The sequence below is a fragment of the Aulonocara stuartgranti genome (assembly GCF_965226115.1).
Source record: "Aulonocara stuartgranti genome assembly, chromosome: 12".
NCBI lineage: Eukaryota > Metazoa > Chordata > Actinopteri > Cichliformes > Cichlidae > Aulonocara > Aulonocara stuartgranti.
Window position 1 is genome coordinate 3,843,628 of NC_138948.1, and position 19,747 is coordinate 3,863,374.

Here is a 19,747-nt window from a genome sequence, read left to right on the forward strand (position 1 = left end):
CATGTGCTATTGGTAAAAATCATCAGCAACGACTGCTCGGAGTCTTCACGGTTGTGTGAGCAGCTTTTAGTATTTTAAGTGATGTATGTGATTTATTGCTGTTTGTGGAGTTTCTCCTGCTTTGTTGAAAACACTTGCCATTGTGACTTTGTTTTGGGACGCAGCATCAGTTCTGCGCTTCCCCCACATGATGCATGTCTGTCTTTGTGCATAAGGAACTTTCACTGTGATGCACTTTAGTAATGACACTGCAGTGAAACACGATATCTGCCTCACGTCTCACTAAGTGAGTCTGTGCTGATGACTTATCCTTTATGTCTCCATTTTCACTTTTTGTTATGGTTGTGTTAAAACCGTGATTTCCTTTAAGCGATGGTGTCACGTGCACAGTCAGTCCAAACACATTATATACTCCTTGCAAATGCGTTTCAAATGACTTTGCGCACGGGAATGTTTTAGGCCTCTTATCGAAGCAAAGCGAGCTGAGAAAACATGATCTGATCCAAACTATAAAACCTGACAGCCACTTAAAAGTTTTCTGTCCTCTCCCGGCATCTGCATTTCATAAACAGTGACATTCAGAAGGAGGCAAAGTTCAGACTGAACCCAAATGAGCGTGGCTTTTCCACAAATGTGATATTGTAACACATTAAGAAGGTTTTAGTCAACCAGAGCTGGGAACTGGTGGCAGACTGATTTTAGGCTTTTAGTTTTTAAGCATCATTCAGGCTAAAAACTAGAAGTAAAGATAAATCCACCAACAGTAAAAGCTTTTTTTAACTAAAGGGTTAAAATGTGGAATGGTTAAAAAGAAAATACTGATGGCAGAACATCAACTCAGTTCCATTTGCTTTTAGTAAATGAAAGCTGAGTAAAGGCTGCCCAGTATCTTTAGACCGATGTTAATGGTTGTCATAGTGATGGAGGCTTTTTAAAGTTTTTATATTTAGGATTACCTTGGATCTCTTGAATTATGAGGCTTGGGAGCCTATCAAAGACAAAAGCTGAATCACCTCCCAACAAAGTATTAATATTATTATTCCTCAAAGGAGTGAGTAACAGTGCATACTGCTCGACGACACAGTCAGCATCAGTGTAGCACAACTAACCGTACCCATCTGAAGCTGTCTCACAAAATTGAACCCATTAATTTCTGTTCATGAACATTAATTTTTCTTCTTTTTTCTGCTCTGTTCATTTTGCCCCATTATTTTTTCATTGACCTGAACATGATTTTCACACCTTTCTTATATTTATTTATCTGTGTCCATGTAGATAAAGTGAAGATTTCTAATGTCTGCAGGTGGGCAAAGCAGGACACATGATTTACGCGTCACTTTTAAAGCACATGTGAGTCTGGCTCTAAGTTCTACTGGAACTTCAACATTATGCACTCCACACTGTATATAAATGCCACTTGTTTTGCACATATTCAACTCTGTATATTTTATATATTTTATTATTATTATTATTATTATTATTATTATTATTATTATTATTATTTTTTTTTTTTTATTTTTTTTTTTTTTACTATTTAATTTGTAAAAATGTGTATACACACACACACACACACACACACACACACACACACACACACACACACACACACGTAGGAAAATATTTAGTATACACATCCAGAAATGCATACACTATTATATATTGTACATATATTTATTAGTTTCAGGTTGGCCATTCTTGTATTTTGCTCGTTTGTGTTGTTGTGTTTGCACATCTCTGTTGCTTGTGGGGCTCGCACACAAGAATTTCACTCGCATGTGCTGTGCCAGTGTGCCTGCACATGTGATGTGACAATAAAAGTGATTTGATTTGATTTTGATTTGAAGTTAATGAGCAGAAATGTTGAACCCTAGTAGGAAGACGTTTGCATGCTTGGACCAACAGGTAGGAAGCTTGTGGCTGTTCCAAAGTCGAGGCTTAAAGCTAATGATGTGGAACAGCATTTCCTGATGAGCTCAGGCTCTCTTGATTTCATGTGAGGTTGTTTTCGTCTAATCTCTTTAGTCTGTTTCATTCTGTCTTTTATTTGGTTGTAATAAGGCAGAGTATCAAAGTGCTGGTTTCATAGTCTGACCATCAGAGCAGCACGTGTAGCAGAGGAGCATCATAGCTGAGCAGATGATGGGGTGGTGTTTTCAAGATGAGCTCCTAGGGCAGTGGTTCTCAAACGTTTCACAATGAGCACCACCTCATAAAATATGTCTCTTAGAGTACCACCCTTATAACTGACATTAAAGTACAGTAGTATAGGCCTATTTAACACCACATACAGTTTACACGAGACAATTTTATTTCTTATATGAATGTTATTTATTTTCACTGTCATAAACAGGATGTGGCGAGTGATAATAACAACTGTACTGCATTAAAACATTCACAGCAGGTGGGATATCCAATCTTTAAGTGATGACGTATGAACCCTGTTTCTGGGTCCAAACTACTCTGCGTTTATTAAGGCTGTTGTGTTTTTAACATGTTTTAATGCTTTATATCTTCTATTTAATCTGAACAAGCCCCTAAAAACAGTCAGTGATCACTGTCGGCCTCTCTTGGTTTATATTAGCATTCATCCTCCAGCTACACTGTGCTTATATTATGCTAACCATAGCTGTGTAGCTAGCAACCATGTAGCACATTATTATATACCAGCTAGTCCAACTTCAGTAACCCTACAAACATCACTGCGGTTTAGTTTCCTGTCTTCATTTATGTTGGAAGTGATAGCAGAGCTGGATGTTTTAATTTTTCAGAAATCCCTAAATCAGAACACGCTATATTATTTTATCTTAATTTTTTTTGGAGACTTCCTGCATACCATTAGAGGGAGCCCACGTACCACCAGTGGTGCGCGTACCACAGTTTGAGAACCACTGTTCTAGGGTAATAAACAGCAACTACCAAAATTGTTGTCGACCCCAAAAGATCCCACATAAGACACACTCGAGTTTAAATCACAGTGATTTCAATCTGTAGTGGGCACTATTAACCAGCCAGTTGTCACTTGAACATTCAGATTAATATAAAAATCGGAGACATTCCTGGTTTGTTTTAAAACATAAGTAAATGAGCTGTATCTTTTATAGCAATGTGAGAGTTCCTAAAACGTTCACAGAGTGGGTTGTTCCCCCCACTTTCCATTATGTCCACCGTATGCTGTTATTCTAGCATCACTTTCCAGTTTCCAGTAACCACATGATTCATATCCAACATCATGCTTTTAAAGACTTGTCAGAAATAATTACTGTCATGGAATTAAACATTAAACAAATCCATGCAACTGAATCTCAGCAGAGGAAGCTTTAGACTTCACTGACAGGGAACGCAATCTTTTGAACACATTAACACACACAGCTGTGCAGCTCACTCCCACTATAATTATATACTGGACAGTAATAGCAGATAAATCTGCATACTGCAAGAGATGTGGATGTTTTTGCAAGGCAACTATGCGTTTCCCAACTGATGGTGTGACCACAAGGGGGCGATGTGTAACATATAACCAAGTGCTGCTTGCTGCTTAATTAATGCCAGCGTGTGGTCCAGAAAGAGTGAAGGCAGGACTGTGGTAGTGACTCGCAGACAAAACAAGCATTAAATCCACGACTGCATTACCTGTTTATTGATCCGGGAAAGAAAAGGAACACATTCATATGAGAACAGAGTGGATTATTGTACTCATTAAATAATGAGTGGGGTGCAGCATCAGCAGAAGGCAAATTACAACTGAAAACATGGTCTGTGTTTAAACTCGGATGGTACAGAATACATATTTTACGGTAGAGAAAGGAATTAATGAGCCTGCTGATGGTTGGGAGAAGATGAAATGATGCAGATTCACACTATCACATGGACAACTGGCCATTTATTCACTTTGTTTGGTAATATTGTAGAATAAACTAAGGATGTGAAGCTACACAGCTGTAACAGCTACACAATATAAAAGAGAGAGTGTTCATTGGTTGGGATTATGTTATCTGGCTCAGGGCAAATCTCTTTTTGATCAGTCGGTCAGAAATCTAGGCCTTTGTCAGATCGGGTGGGGGAACCTGCACAAAAACAGGCTGCTTACATCAGCGTGGACACGAGAGGAGAGACAATAAGGAGACGAGGAAAGGAAGGGAAGGGCAGAGGGGAGGAAATACTGAGTCAGGGAATGGAGAGACGAGGAGTTTCACACGGCAGTTTTGGGCGTCACCAGCTGCCACTCATTCTATAAGCAGTCTGTCACTGCTGCTGGTCGCTGGGCTGATGGGGGCAAAGTGCCTTGCTCAGTGGTCCTGCAGTCTGTGATTTCAGTTCACCTGGAAGGGGTTTGATCTTGAGATCCTCATTGTGTGATATTCTCTTGTCTTTCCAGACCTCTGCAATGCTGCCCTTTCAAGCTTGGTTTTAGTAAATACAAATGAAGTATGATACCTTCACACTTCCCGCTATGTAAAAATATTCATTTAACTTCAGTAGATTCAGTAGACCTTTCTTTAGGGTTACGGTTCATTTGATTGGACCTGGGCATTAACAGCTAATAGGTTAACTGTAGAAAAGGTTATATTTATTGTTTATGTCCTAGAAATGAGAAAGCCTGGGGTAGGGAAACCACAGCTGAGGTGTAATGTTAACAAGACTCCCTCATCCCTGTTTCTCTGACAACAAAGATTAGTGGCAATCAGCAATTTTACAACAGAATACCTGCATGAATATTCTGTCAGTGGTTTGATGCAACATTTTATACACAGCTAAACACACGCTACATGTCTGCGAAGCTTCTCAAAGGCACATTTTCAGATTGATATTCATGTAATCAGATTCATTTCAGTTTCATGTTTCCTACTCTGCTGAGAATTAATTGAAACGATACTGGGCTGAACCTTGATGTGGACTGGCAAGCTGTCCAGAGATTACCCTGTCTCCCACCCTGCATGAGCCAAGATGGGTTCCAACACCACCAAAATTGCTGTAAAAGCTGAGTTCAGTTGTACATTTGCAGCACGTCCCATGAATCAAACTGCAGTAGCAGAAACTTGATGGGCTCGGTGAAGGTTTGAGTTAGCTTTGATGTTCTTAATCAGTTCAGTAGCTGAACTTTCAAAGAGAAAAGTTGGTGGATGACAAATGAAATCCCATATGCAGAAATTATTCCCTAAAAACTGCGACGAGCGCTACACTTTTCTTTCTTTAACAGCTGCATTGTAAACATGAGGCAACTTGATGAGGTGAAGCAAAATTCATTTTGGAGGAAACTCTTTGGTAGATTCCTCTGCCAGTGTAGCATGCATCTTAACTCTGTGCAAATATGCTTTTGGCTGCTGTTTGATTCCAGGAGAATCATTCACATGAATAGCAATGAGATACTCTGGATGCACTCTGCATTCAGGAAGAGGATACCCCCTGCCATTCATATGCACACAACAGCGTCTCATACAAGGCCTCATCGGCAGTCTCGCACACAGAACCATTTACCAAAACAGCTACTGCATACATATGCACTTATACATCTCTAGATGGGCACAATAGCAATATGTGCATCTTAATATAACCTCAAGCCTCCGTGCACGCAGTGAGAAAATTTAAATGCTGTGCAAAGTGAGATTCAAGGCTGAGAGGAGTGTTGTGGGGAAAAATTTTTTTTTTGTGACTAGTCAAAATCTGGGCAGCACGGTGGCACGGTGGTTAGCACTGTTGCCGCACAGCAAGAAGGTCCTGAGTTCAATTCCACCATCAGGCCGGGGTCTTTCTGTGTGGAGTTTGCATGTTCTCCCCGTGTTTGCGTGGGTTCCCTCCGGGTACTCCGGCTTCCTCCCACCGTCCAAAGACATGCAGCTTGAGGGGATAGGTTAATTGGATAATCCAAATTGCCATTGTGTGAATGTGCGAGTGAATGTGAGTGCGAATGGTTGTCTGTCCCTGTGTGTTGGCCCTGCGACAGACTGGCGACCTGTCCAGGGTGTACCCCGCCTCTCGCCCTATGACAGCTGGGATAGGCTCCAGCGCCCCCCGCGACCCTGAAAAGGATAAGCGGAAGCGAATGGATGGATAGTCAAAATCTGCAAACAGATATGACACTAAAACCATGAACATGCAAGAGTGTGTGAGTGTTTGAGGTTTATTTGCTCTAATGAGCACAAGCCCAATAGTACAAGCTTCGATAAACTGTCTTTCTACTCAGCAGTTAAGCTTTTTTGGCTCTGGATAACTCCGAGGTGTGTATGTAAGATACTGTTACACAAGCGGCAAGAAAATGCCTTGAAAATTGGTGCAAGGAACTCATGAAAGAAGCAGAATGTAGCAAAGAGGCCTGTACTATGAAGCAGAATTTCAGATTAGAGATCAACAGGTATGAAATCACCTTCTAGTGACCAATCAGCTCTCCAGAAAATAGTGTCACTATTCCTGGAAGATTGCTCAGACATCTGTGCACAGCTGGACTTTATATCAAACTTAAATTAAGCATACTGTTGAATTCTGATTTTGAATTTATTCTATACTCTCAGACTGTTCAACACCACTGAGTCTGCAGCTGGGAACATAAAAACTAAAATGGTCTGTAAACATTAATTTAATTAAATACTTGTTTATAACCCATTAGTGTCTTAATGATGGAGTTGTGATATCCATGAATCTGTTCACTTACACAGTCGGCTTTCCTTCCTCCCCTCTCTCAGATAGGCTGTACTTCATTAGTACAGTGGTTCTTTTTCAGTCTTACTGATCAGAGCACTTAAACTGCACATTAAATTTACAGTGCTTTTCCTCTCACATGCACTCATACGGCTGCGTCATCTGCTGCTGCTGGGTTGCTTTCAGTCTGCATTATGTGTTTAACCTCCTCATATTTTTCCCATAGTTTCATCTTCCTTCAAAAAATCAGCCACATTCTTACCACTGCATTTAGCAATAACTGTGATTGGGTGGCTGCTGCCACCTCTTTCATGTAAACGTGCAGGGGAAGCTGTGGGTTAACGCAGCGAGTTGATAGGCTGGAATGCAATCATAGTAAAGAGCCCAGGTGTTTTATGTGGGCTGGGGAACATAAGAAAAAACAGCATAATTTACAAGATGGTTACTGTATTTGGTTTGACTTGAAACGATCGATTTGAGCCCATAAAGCCATCAGTGTTTACTGAGGTCACAAAACAAGGAAGCCGAGGGGCGTATAGATTAATATGCAAAATATGGTGTAATGTGACCAAAGCATTGCAGCTCTAGAGCGCAGACCGCTGTTACCTTGACATCAGACTTAGCTAATTTGACAGTGAAGCGTTTTTTTTGTTTGTTTTGTTTTTGTTTTTTTTTATCTTTCTTTCTCAAGCAGTAGTGTTGTTGGTTTCAGCTGACAGATGCCCTCCTCACCCTGACTATGCCTTCATGCCAAGCACATGGACACAGCTCTCACTGTGGTTATACAAGGTGATGGTCTAGCAGCAGGCCTGGAGCCCCATGCTCCCATAATACACCCCGCAGCTGGAAGCTGGTCGTGAGTCTTCTCCAAGTCTACAAGACACACGTGATAGACGGACTACCCATAAAGCCCACAAAACTGCAACCCCCCCACACTCGCCACCTGATCTCACTCCAGCTGATAGTTGACAGTTGGCAATCCAGCAAAAACCTCAGAAGATGGATGAGACATCTCAAGCTAAAATGTCAGAACCAGAACGTCGCACTGTGCTTGTGATCAGACGGAGAGAACGCAAGGCGATTTTCCCCGTCTTGTCCTTCTGTTTTCATTTTCCTCTCCGTCCCGCCTCTTCACCTCGTCTCTCTGCTTTCATCAAAAAGACATTCAATCATAGGTGCCGCGTCTCTCTCTTCTATGCAGCGTAATATTTCTCTAAAGGTCACGGCAATCATCTGCAGGAGTAAAACAAAAAGGGAAAAGTGTCAGGTATTGGAAACCAAGAATAAACCCCGTTTCATTTGTTTCAGCCTCGGAATAATCGGATTTTCTTTGTCTGACTGTCTCATATTTGTATAATGACTAAATGTAGAGCTCAGTTTTTTTCTGTTCATTAGACTAAGTCTGCCTCAAGAAGCAGAATCAGAATACAGTTGATTTTTCACATGGGATTATTATTTTTAGACTCGTTTGTTGTATTTTCAGTTTAACTACTTGGTTAGATTTAGGAAGAAAACATAGTTTATGTATGTCTCAGTTTAACTTTTTTGTGATTTGTGTGTCCACAACAGAGGACATAAATGAGTAGGCTGGGTCTCAGGGGGATATCTGCAGGGGTATCGTTTAGCCACCTTTACCCTTCTCACTCACCAATCGCCTCTCTAACCACGCTCTCACACCTTCTCTCTCAAATGTCCCCACAATCTCCAGACGGTGTAGCTTGTAAAACAAAAGCCAGCTCCTTCTCTGGAAGGTTTACTGCTGCTTCCTGGTTTCAGTCTTTCTGGATCAAACGATGTGCCTGTGTGAGCGTGGGCTTTTTGTGGCTCTGGGTATGAAACAATAAGTTCTTACATCAAATCATCTGAGGTTTGATTGTGAGAGGTTGGTTTTGTGTATTTAAGGAAAAGCGAGACTCTATATCAAACAATATCTTTGCTGCAGCAGAGAAAAGGCTTTCTGTGTGCATGTGGGTAGTGGTGTTTATGGAAGTCTGACTGTGTGTGTTTCACATAAAAAAATCTCAATCTCTAGATCAAATAATGTCTGTCAGTGTTCACAGTGCGTGTATGTGTGCGCTTGTGTGTGTTTGAGGGGCGTGCGTGTGTGTGTGTGTTTCTCTGCATGTGGGAATTCATTATCGTGCTCCTGAGTTTTTTTCCTTTGTAAATAACTCCTTTGGGAGCTTCATGTCGAGCCTTTTAAACACTCATTAGGATTCCTTGTTCTGTCGTCCCCTCTGTGAGAAACTCTATGTTCACTTTTAAATACCACTAATGGCTACATTTGTCTTAATGCCTGCAGTTTAAATGCACTCATTTACATTTTGCACTTGCAGCATTTAGCCGACAGCCGGGAGGGAATAAACCCAGTTGCCTTCTCGAGTCTTTTTTTTAAAGCTTTGTTCGCTTTTTAAGCTTTCTTGTCGGGATCACGAGTCTAACTGTAATATTACTGGCACTCTGCTAGTGGTCACTAGAATGAGTGAAAGCTGATGCCAGCGCCTGAAGGGCAACAGTATGAATACCATACATGCAGAAACAGTGTTTCAAAGTGTATCGAATATCAGTGGGAGAAGTTTGTTTTTATTAAATGAATGCACATCACTGATAAGTAAGAATTGTGATATGCAACAAAAATCTGAAATTGAAACATTGATGCCAAATGTGAAGTTGGCTGATTTTGCAAACTTCTTTTACACCTTTCAAGGTGTAAACCATCCAGATTACTTGCTTTAAATACAAAGTCAGCCATTACTGGATAAAAGCTTAAATTCTTGTAAATATGCAGGATGTTTTTGCTTTTTTTTTTTTTTTTTTTAACATCCCTTATTATCTCACTGTTTCTAATATTGGTGTTCGGTGTGTTAAATGATGCACAATATTTATGGAACCTGTGTTGTGTTTAACTCTGGATGCCAAGACGAGATAAAAACTTGTTTTTATGCACGTGTGGGCAGGGCCTCAGTCTCATAGCAAACCAGTTCTTTTCATGTGGTTTTGGAAATTTACTCCTACAACTTCAATGTTGGCATTATGGATGGGCCTTCTTAGCTTAGTTGGGCTGATGTACATTAAAGTCATAGCAATGAAAAACTTTAATTTCCACATTGCGTCATTCCAAGTTATTACTGCTGCCCAGCTTGCTGTTTGGTTAATAGTAGCTTAGTGCATCTGCAGCAATCACAGAAGCATGACTGAAGAGGACACTGGTTTGTGTTTGGGCCAGCGCAAGTCCGACTTTGGGAATCACCTTCATGTATTTTTGAAACTGAAAGGAGATCATTCATCAGCATTCATGGCTGTGTATTGTGTGGGTGCATAAAACCCAATGGGTTCTCATGGTGCTGAAACATGAAGTGAACAGAGAAATTACATGTATTAATTCTGTTTGCGGTATAAATAATACTTTATTTATTAATATAAGTGCAAAGGGCCATAAAAAATATGACCTAGGGCCATGATTGGCCCCTGGGCCAGACTTTGGACATGCCTGGTGTCATGAATGTGGATCTGTTTTGTGTTGTCCTTTGCTTCTGTGTAAAATATTGAAAAGGCTTTCAGGTATTTTAAATCAAAAAAGGCAAATACTGTCCGCAGAAACACAATTTACTTTTTAATTTTATTGTTAAACCATTTTAGCTTTGTTAAAGTCTGCATATAGCAAACTAAATAGAAGAACATGCTGTGGTTTAGTGATATAAAACAATATTTTGTTTGATCCTTTCTTGAGATTCATCATCATATTTTTGTCTCATCCCCTCCCTGCAGTGTCGAAGCCAGCCCCATCTTGGAATGAGGCCTTCCTCCAAACAGCGGGTAGGTAAACACATGAAACGCTTAAATCACTTATTGTTTGTGGTTTGTTTCTCCATGTTCCTCATGCTGTGGGAATAGGGAGTGCACACACACACAGAGCTGACTGTACAAAACATGCCACCGAGTTGGCTCAGCCAACACAAAACAACACGTGCTGATAACTTTGCTGTAAACATCACATGATAAAAACCATCCGAGCACGTACAGATTTACATGGAGCAGTGTTGTATTTTACTACAATCATATCTGTTCTATCAAAAGCATTATGAAAATTTCCCAAAAAATGTTAACATCACAAAGTGTAATTTATTTGGACTGCAGCTCTGTGGGGAAGTGCTCCAGATGAAACCCAAAGTTTGCTCTTGATATTTAAAAGTTCTTTGATGACTTCTGTGGTTAATGGAGACTCTGTTAACTGCCAGATATCTTTGAAGATGGTGTAACACACACTTACACACATGCATAGTGTGTCTTTGCGGGAGTGAACACCGATGGCCTCTGCTTTGATCTTTCTTCTCTGTTTGACTGCAGCCCACCCCTCCTTTTTCCATCTTATTATTCTCCATATCATCCTCTCTTTATCTCTTCTATCAACGTTAAATTCAGAAACCTTTAATTAGCACAAATGAGTCTTTTTCATTTCTGTTACATCTGTACAAATCAGCGTGTACTGTTTAACAAGACAAATTAGTCATGTGATTCGTACAGCATGTAAATAACAATCTAGCCACTTGAGCACATTAATGGCCTAATTCTCTCCTTCATTCTTCTTCGTGTGCTTCCCAGTTAATCACAAGCTGTCTGAGAATGCCGCCAAACACATCTTTCATCTCGCACTCTCTCCTAATTCCCTTTGTCAGTCTAGTGAGTATGAAACAAACCTGAATGAGTCTGTAATCTGGTGGTTTGTGTTTCACCGTGTGCCCCCGTGAGGTGACTGGGCATTCAGGGCTTTGTTGGTTTCACTTGCAGTTACCTCATCCAGGATCAAAGCAGAAGAAAGACATTGTGCATCGATCATTTGAGAAGTATGAAGTCAGCACTCTGATTTATTTTTATTCGGCCAGAAACTGAAAAGTCTCTGGAGTGGCTGTGACATATTATTCTTTTATGGTGGCTTTTTTACGTCCAAGAATGATTGTGAGTACACGCGCAGATGACAGCCCAGTGACAACCTACATCCACTGCTTAAGATTGTCACGCCATTTGCAGAAAAAGTGGTTAATCATACTTTAATAACAATTTTGACAGAAGTCATACTTGCATGAGCAGAACATCCACATGGAATAATTAAATCCCTGTTAAGAAAGTTGCCGTTCATAATGCACATTGGTTTGGGTTTTTAAGTTTTCTCAGATTTTTAGTAAAAATTACCTCTTTTTTTTCTTCTCCAAAATAAGTAAAAATAGAAGACTACTGCACTGTCATGTCTGTATGCCAAAAAGCTCAAGCTTAGCAAATAAAAAAGGGTATAATGCACCACTACATATACATGTGTGCAGAGCTTGCACATTTATCATGTTCCAGCATGAGTTTCCACCAGAGTACTGTGAAATATTCAAGCACATGCATGGTAGGCTTGTTGGTATTTCTAAATTGACAGAGAGTGTAAACTAGATAAAACGCTTAAAGTCCACCTAAAGCAGAGGTCCCTAACCGGTACCGGTCAGTGAGTCGTTTGGTACCGGGCTGCGAGAGTTGAGGCTCGGGTGTGAAACTTATGGTTTTCAGGGTTTTTATAGTTAACTCTGTTTCCCTGGGTGTTTTCCCGTGTTGTGGTCATGTGTCTTATTTTGAAAGAAATACTTACGCGTTACCATAGCGACCAGAGAGCATTAAGGGACAGAGAGGAGGATGTTACTCTCAGTGTTGTTGGCGCATTTCAGGAGGACGCTGCTAATTAAGTTACACAGTGAATTCACATTAATTATGATATTTACAAAATACCACCCTTTTTGTCTTGGTCGTATCATTTTCTTTGGTTGTATTTATCCGCGACACCTTTTGCAGACTCTCCCATTGGTTGATCTTTATCTATAAATCTCTGCTTGGGCTGGTTCCATCTTATTTATGTGTTTATATGTGTAAAAACCACAACCAATACAGCCTTTGTTCTCACAATATCATACAATTGATTGTCCCAAAAATCAGAACAGAATTGGGGAAAAAGGCTTTTAAATACGCTGCCCCTGCTTCCTGGAATAATCTGCAGAAGGAACTGAAATGATCAGAATTGGTTACCTTGGGAGAGTTTAAGTCTGTCTTAAAGGAACGAGAGAACAACTCTTTTACTCAGTGTGATTGTTTTTAATGTACTCTTAATTTGATCTGTTATTGTATATTTTACACATGTTGGTATGGGATGTTGTATTTGTTTTAAATGTTATATACTTATGTGGTATGTGGCTTTTGTTGCCATGATGCCAGGTCTCTCTTGGAAATGAGATTTTTACCTGGATAAATAAAGGACTAATAAAGGCCGGTCTGTGAAAATATGTCTGACATTAAACCGGTCCGTGGCACAAAAGTGCAGTGCAGTGTTTCACAGAAATGTGAAGGAACATGTTGTGAAATTGTGGAAAGTTTCTTGTACATGAACACGAATATATTTCTAGATCTTGCAAGAAATAGTTTTAAGCTAGGCTTTCATACCACCTGTCAAATAAAAAAGGAAGTGCAGATCAAAGAAGGCAAAGTTTTGACGTTATACTGTATGCGTGAAATTGAAGTGAATTGGCATATGAATATATATGTAAGGAATGTTTTACTGCAGGCCTTAGGTTTAAGGTTTAAGCAGTGATTTTATGGACTTGGACGCAGGCATCAGAAGCCACAAGTAGTTATTCAAGTTGTAGTTCTTTGAAATCCACCTGAAGGGAACACGTGTAGGTGGTGCATTGTGAAGTATCTGTGGATGAGTCTGCTCTGGCACATTCATCTGCTCAGTGTTATACTCACAGTTTGATAATCAAATTCACATTACTTGGATCCAAGTGGATCCAACACTGGTAAAGTAATATGCACAACAAATGAAAGTGAAAACGAAACCCCCCCATAAAAGTAATTAAAGGTGTTGTTAGTAGCCCACAGGAAATCGTTTCATTTAGGAGTTTATGAACTTAAACATGACTTGCAGATATTAACAAGCTCAGACCTGCTGTGACACTTTGGTACGCTTTGGAGGGGAAATGGGGAGGAGGTGTGACATTTCAGCTCTTACACAACGTTTAGAACCAGTTTTCAGTACAGATCGGGTTAAAGACTTGGGGCAGTGGGTACAGAACTGCTACTGTTACACTCTGCAGACCAATGACTTCACATGCTTCACAACAAATTTCCCACGTGTGGGACTAATAAAGGTTATCTTATCTTATGCTTAGTAGTAAACACAAACAAATGGAAAAAGGACAAACTTTTATGAACCCACAGAATTTAAGGCAGCAGGGAGAGAGAAAGTATTTCATGGGAAATGACCATTTCACACCAGTTTACTGGGTTCACATCACAAGACAAGTCCCAGTACAGCCTGCAGTGTTTATCAGTCAGAATCACGTGTAAAGAGTATCAGCTACATTTGCAGTGTTTGAAGCACAAGAGTGCAAACTTTATACAAACTTTATACTTTTTTCAAAAATCATCACGTTTGAGTAGTGTTGTGGAAAATATGCAGAAATAATTTAAGCATCTGTATAGTGGTGTATTTTTGCACTAAGGGAAGAAGGCAAGCTGGCAGAAGCAATGTGATGCAATGTTGTGCTGGGAAACCTTGTATGTTACTTTGACATGATCATGTACACTTTTTCATGGTACTCTGTGATGGCTGTGGCATCTTTCAGAAGGATAATGCAGATTAAGGAAGAGTTTGAGAAGCACAATGACTTTGAGTTGTTGACTTGGTCTCCAAATCCCCCAGATTTCAATCTAATTAAGCATCTGTGGGATGTGCTGGACAAACAAGTCTGATCCGTGGAGGCCGCGCTTTGCAGCTTACAGAACTTTAAGTATCTGTTGCTAACATGTTGGTGCAGATACCACAGCACACCTACAGGGGTCTAGTGCCTCGATGGGTCAGGGCTGCTTTGCAGGAATAGGGGGGCCAACACAATTCCCTGGTCATTTAAATCTGTCATTTAATGACTTTACAGTTAAAAAAACATAAAAAGATTAGCAATCTTTTTGCATGCATTTTATAGTCTCTGCGCTGTGAAGTGCCTTTTTTTTAACTATGTGACTGAGTGCTCGAAATAGGCCTATAGCTCTTTAAGCTAAAGAATTCATCCTGCCATTTCTAACGGTATCAATAAACGCGAGGGACCCAGTTCCATTTGGACCCTGTAATGCTGCTTTCGCTATGTTGCTTTATATCATGAGCCTTGCTGTTCCTTCACTATACGTTCATCTTTGGAAAACACACCCAAGATTACTTTGGTGTCATCAGCATAAAGAAACTCATTCTAGAGCTGCTCGGGGCTTTAAAAAGGTGATACTCTGGCCTTATCCCATCTTTAGCTTCCAGCTACTGCAGATTGGAAGGGAAGCTAGCATAGAGTTGGGTATGAAAAAACATAAATTGGATATGGTTTTAATCTCCCCCAAACCAAACAAAGGTCCCTTCATGTAAGTCGACTTTCCTTTTTGGCTGATGATTGAAAAATTATCTTAGATATATGTAGCAGCAAGCTGGCTAACCTAATTTTGCTAATTAGCAAAGTACTGTCTATACTGAGTAGAATGTGTTCTACTCCGAGATGCATTGTCTTTCACATTGCAGGTTATTTAAATTATTAAACCATTATTTGGCTACTTTTATGTTAGGTTTACTTTTTCAGTGTTTTTTGTTTCCTGGAAGTCTGAATTGGGGAGTAACTCCAAAGGACTGACCTGCTTTCCTTCGTAGCTGAAAAAATCTACTTCCTATAGAGGTCTTATTTTACTTTAGCTTCCTCTCATGCCCACAGCGTGCATGCCATCACTGCAATAAAGCTTACAAGATTACTCTCAACTTTAAACACTGTCTATTCATCTTTGGTTTCATTTTATATCATAGACTAAATATTTTTTGTTGCAATTAGGTTTCAGCTGAAAGAACTGATCCTCGGTCTGATTTAAGTTGTTAAAGGCTGAACAACATAACATGAATCAATTCAATTGGTACCAGGGACAGTTTAATTTATTAAGATGTGATTTAAACAACAAAAGATTCAGTGGTGAGTTTTACTTGAGTACTGATGTTGTTGAATCCTTTTCTGGACTTTCCAACATTGGTTTTTCTTTTTAGTTCAATGTTAATGATTTTTTTTTTTTTCATGTAGTTCAGCAAAAACAAATCTGATTGAAGTGCAGTGTTTTCACCTGAACGTCATCTGTTGTGTGACTTTAAGTGGATTATGTTTTATTCATCTGTAGAGATTTTGTGATGAATGTTAATGAAAATGTGTGCCTTTTATTTAGATTTAAATTTGCTCTAGTGCACTTGTGTGTGTGTATATATAGGATTTATAATATATATAATATATAATATTTTTTATTAAAGCCTACATGGCAGTTGAAGCAGTTGATCACAGACCTGTATCAAAATAACAACAACAGGCTATATTTATGCAATCGCTCAGCGTCTGTGGCCTGATTCGCTCATGACCTGATTCATGGTGAGTGACAGACTGAGTCACAAGCCCTAAGAAGTCTTTTTAAGCTAGGGCAGGGGCAGCTGTCCAGAAGTTACATAAACTTTGACCAACTTTTGTAACAAATCACTCACACGGCAGAAATTAGTTAATGTATCAAGCAACCGAGAACTGAAAATGTGACGACATAAAAAAGATCAGCTGAGATGAGTTCAGCAGCTGCTTTATTGTAGTGCAAGATACCGAGCTTTTTTTGCAGATTTGTTTTTTTAGCGTGTTCACTTGAGCTAATCTGTGCTGGCAGAAGTTGCCTGATCCTTTTTGTGATTGTTGGTGTTACATAAGGTGAAGTTTCTTTGCAGTGAAATGTCCTCCTGTCCAAACACTGAACTACATCTGCTTGGCTTCCAAGCTTATACAACACCTGTCAGAACGCAGCAGCTTCCTTTTATGGACATTTACTTTTTGCAACAGCTGTTAACATTTGACTAATATCACCAGACCTGTTGTCACTGTAGTCTGATCTATTTTCTACAACAACCAGTCGAATATGATAATAAATCAAATGTAAAAAGTATTAGATTTGATTTGTGTACTTGTCAGAGTGATAGACCTAACATAAAACAAAAAAACAACATTGGCATAGAAAACAATGCAAAAAAAGAAAAGAAAAAAGAAATCAGTAAAATAAGCAAAATCATAAAAATAGTTTGCCAAGATGGTAAAAGACATTGACCCATTGGTATACCGCAACATTAGCAGGTGTCTTTGTCTTTAGTCAGAAGTGACTATTCTTAGATTGGAGAATGGTAAACGAACACGTTGTAGCAGGTTGTAAACATCTATATTTCATAAATGAAGTTGGGAATTTTAGCGTCTGAGTTAAATGGAAAGTTGGTATTAGAAGAACCGCAGTTTCTGTGGAGGTCTGACAGATGTATTATTTTTAAAATTTCTATCTATCTTTCATGAGTTAGTTTAACAACATTTGACAGGAGAGCAGCAGGAGAATGCAAGTGTACTTTGTGGGACTAATCATTTAGGATGGGCAGTAGAGGTCAGCTGGGTCAAAAGCTCCAGGTCTCTGGTTGATAATAAACATACAAGTCCACATTTAGCAGGTCACTTCTAGTTCAGGCAACCCTGTAATCAAGATAAAAGCTCAGCTTTCCTTTTTCCTTTGGTCTCATCTTCACCTGCTTTGTAGAAGAAGTCACAGGTCAAAGGTAGAAGCACCACTTTGAGGTTTGAGTCTCATAAGCAATTATCTAATGAGTGAGGTGGCAGAACAGGGTTTGATTTTTGTTGGTCTTTGTTGTTTCTTTCTTCCTTTTGTGGTTTGTTTCTCCCATCTTGCTTGCTATCTTCCATCATTCCTCAGCAGAAGCATTAAAACAATCCTGAATGATACTCAGATTTTCACACAGGCTTCTGTTTTGCTTAAATTAAACTTACAGTTGATGTCCTTCTAGAAGACCCCCTCCACACGTGACCACAATCTCTCATTTTACTGTGCAGTCAATTCAGAATTCAATAGTCTGATGTTGTATCCAATTTGTAGGTGTTTTAAATTTGTTTGTACAGGTTAATAAGGAAACGATTGCTTGCATATTAGCATTGCTTCCTCCGCTAACTAACAGGTTAAACTGGCCTTTTATTGATACTTGTTCTGAAAACTTGCCTTTGTTGTAATCCTGTAGATTAACATCTCACTCCAGCGCTCTTCTGCACATCATTACAGATGCTCCGAAACACACATCTGACCACACCCATCGGCAACACCAGATGTGGTCAAAGCTTTTAGCTCTGAAGCGTCCAAGTAAAGATGAGCTAAGTTAGCAGGAATTCAGGGCGTCCTGCTAAAACTTTTATTACGACCATCTGAATGAGAGTGAAACAGTGACATGTGATCAAATCACAACTACAACTCACAAGATGAGGAGATATCCACCCTCACCCTGTGACAAAGTAATCTACTAGTATTATGAGTCTGCATTTAAACAGTTAAACAATGCTGGATGATGTTGAAACAGTTAATTTTTTACCCCGTTTTGCTTTGCATTTTTATCCACAGCTGAACTTCGTCTTAATGTTTATGCAGTTTTAATATGATTTGTAAAGCCATACATTGTTGTTTCCACAGAAACGAGCTTTAATAGACTTGACTTTAATCGGATTTCTCAACATTGAGGCTGTTTAAAAGAAATCTGTGACTATTTTTTAATTGATTCTTTTGAAGAGCGTTCTGTCACGGTCCTGGATCGTTTGACCCAGTGTTTCATTTTATTTTGATATTCGTATTTCATGTTTTGGTTCATTTTGTTGTCTTTAGCTCCTAGGTTGCCTAGTTATAGTTCTTTGTTCATTTAGACTCCTTTGTGTCATCTTCTCCTGTGTTAAAGTTCCCCTTGTTGTTGAGTGTGTCTTATCCATCATGTTTTATGTCTGCGTGGTTCATGTCGTCAAGTTCGGGTCACGTCTGCGTCCCGTCATGTTTCCTGTTTATTTTGAAAGTCTTACACTCCCCCTGTGGTGTCATTATGATTTGTTTGTGTCAGCTGATCACCTCATGTGTGCATTTTGTCTCTTACTGCTCGTTGTCAGGTCGTCTGCCTATGTAACCCCCATGTTAATCATAGTCAAGGTCACAGTCACAGTTAAAATAATTACGTTTAGTTCATAGTCTAGTCTTGGTTATTGTTGTTGTTTGATTTATTCATGTATCAGCCAAATAAAGGCTCGCCTTGTTTTGAAACTTGGTCTCCCACCGTGTCTGCTCCTGGGTCCACCTCATCATCACACCGGCGCACCCCGCCGTCACACGTTCACTGCTTTCCCCTACATAATGCCTAAAAAGCACACTGGGCTAATGACTGTTTCCACAATCTGTTCTTTCATTTCAATTAGTCTCTGCACCAACCCATAAATGATTCATAGAACCCACCCTTAGCCTGTCTTCATAACTAATAAGGATAAGTGATATGGAGGAACAGCTACAGTGTTACGTTGGCACAACAAAAGATCAGAAAGGTCTGAGATTACAATCGTCACGTTGAGACAAATGTCCTCAGTAGGGCTGGGCCATATCGTACCGTTAAAAAAAAAAAATGCCTTTTTGCATTTGCACTGTAAAATTTTTAAATAACTTTAATACAAATACATTGATGTTTTTTGTTTTTTTTGCACTAATAAAGTTGTGGAGTTGTAAAGTATTTTGTCTAGTGTCAATTATATTGTCAGTTATATCGTTATCGCAATTTTCAAATGTATATCATGATAAATATTTTTGGACATATCGCCCTGCTCTAGTCCTCAGCCAAAGCAGGACGCCACCTTCACTGAACTGCTGTCTGAGATTGGGAAATTCTCATGCTAACAAACTCTTCTGTACGCTACCTCATATGGTAAAAGGAGCTATCTTCAGAATTAGTGAAACATGTCTCTCGATCCTCTGGCCTGATAATGCAAACGCTCCCAACCTCCAGGATTTGATCAGTTAAATCCCTTTTTCGCTAATATGGCTTAAGAGGATTTTCTCTGTACATTATTATAGCATCAAACAAGTCATTTCCTGCAACTAGATCCTTTCCTGTTTTCTAACTCTACATGATATGGTTGAAACTAGCATTTAGTGCTTAAGGTTTCTTGCAAGAGCACATGCAATCAAACATCAA

At 39.5% G+C, this 19,747-nt stretch overlaps 1 protein-coding gene across 1 annotated transcript in view; it reads left to right on the forward strand.

Annotated features, from left to right (window-relative positions):
- Positions 1-19,747, forward strand: part of rasgef1ba (RasGEF domain family, member 1Ba) — a 124,351-nt gene that overhangs the window by 11,806 nt on the left and 92,798 nt on the right. Inside the window, exon 2 of the mRNA XM_082556069.1 lies at positions 10,402-10,449. Coding sequence (XP_082412195.1) covers positions 10,402-10,449 — 48 coding nt within the window. The remainder of the gene's footprint in view (positions 1-10,401; positions 10,450-19,747) is intronic.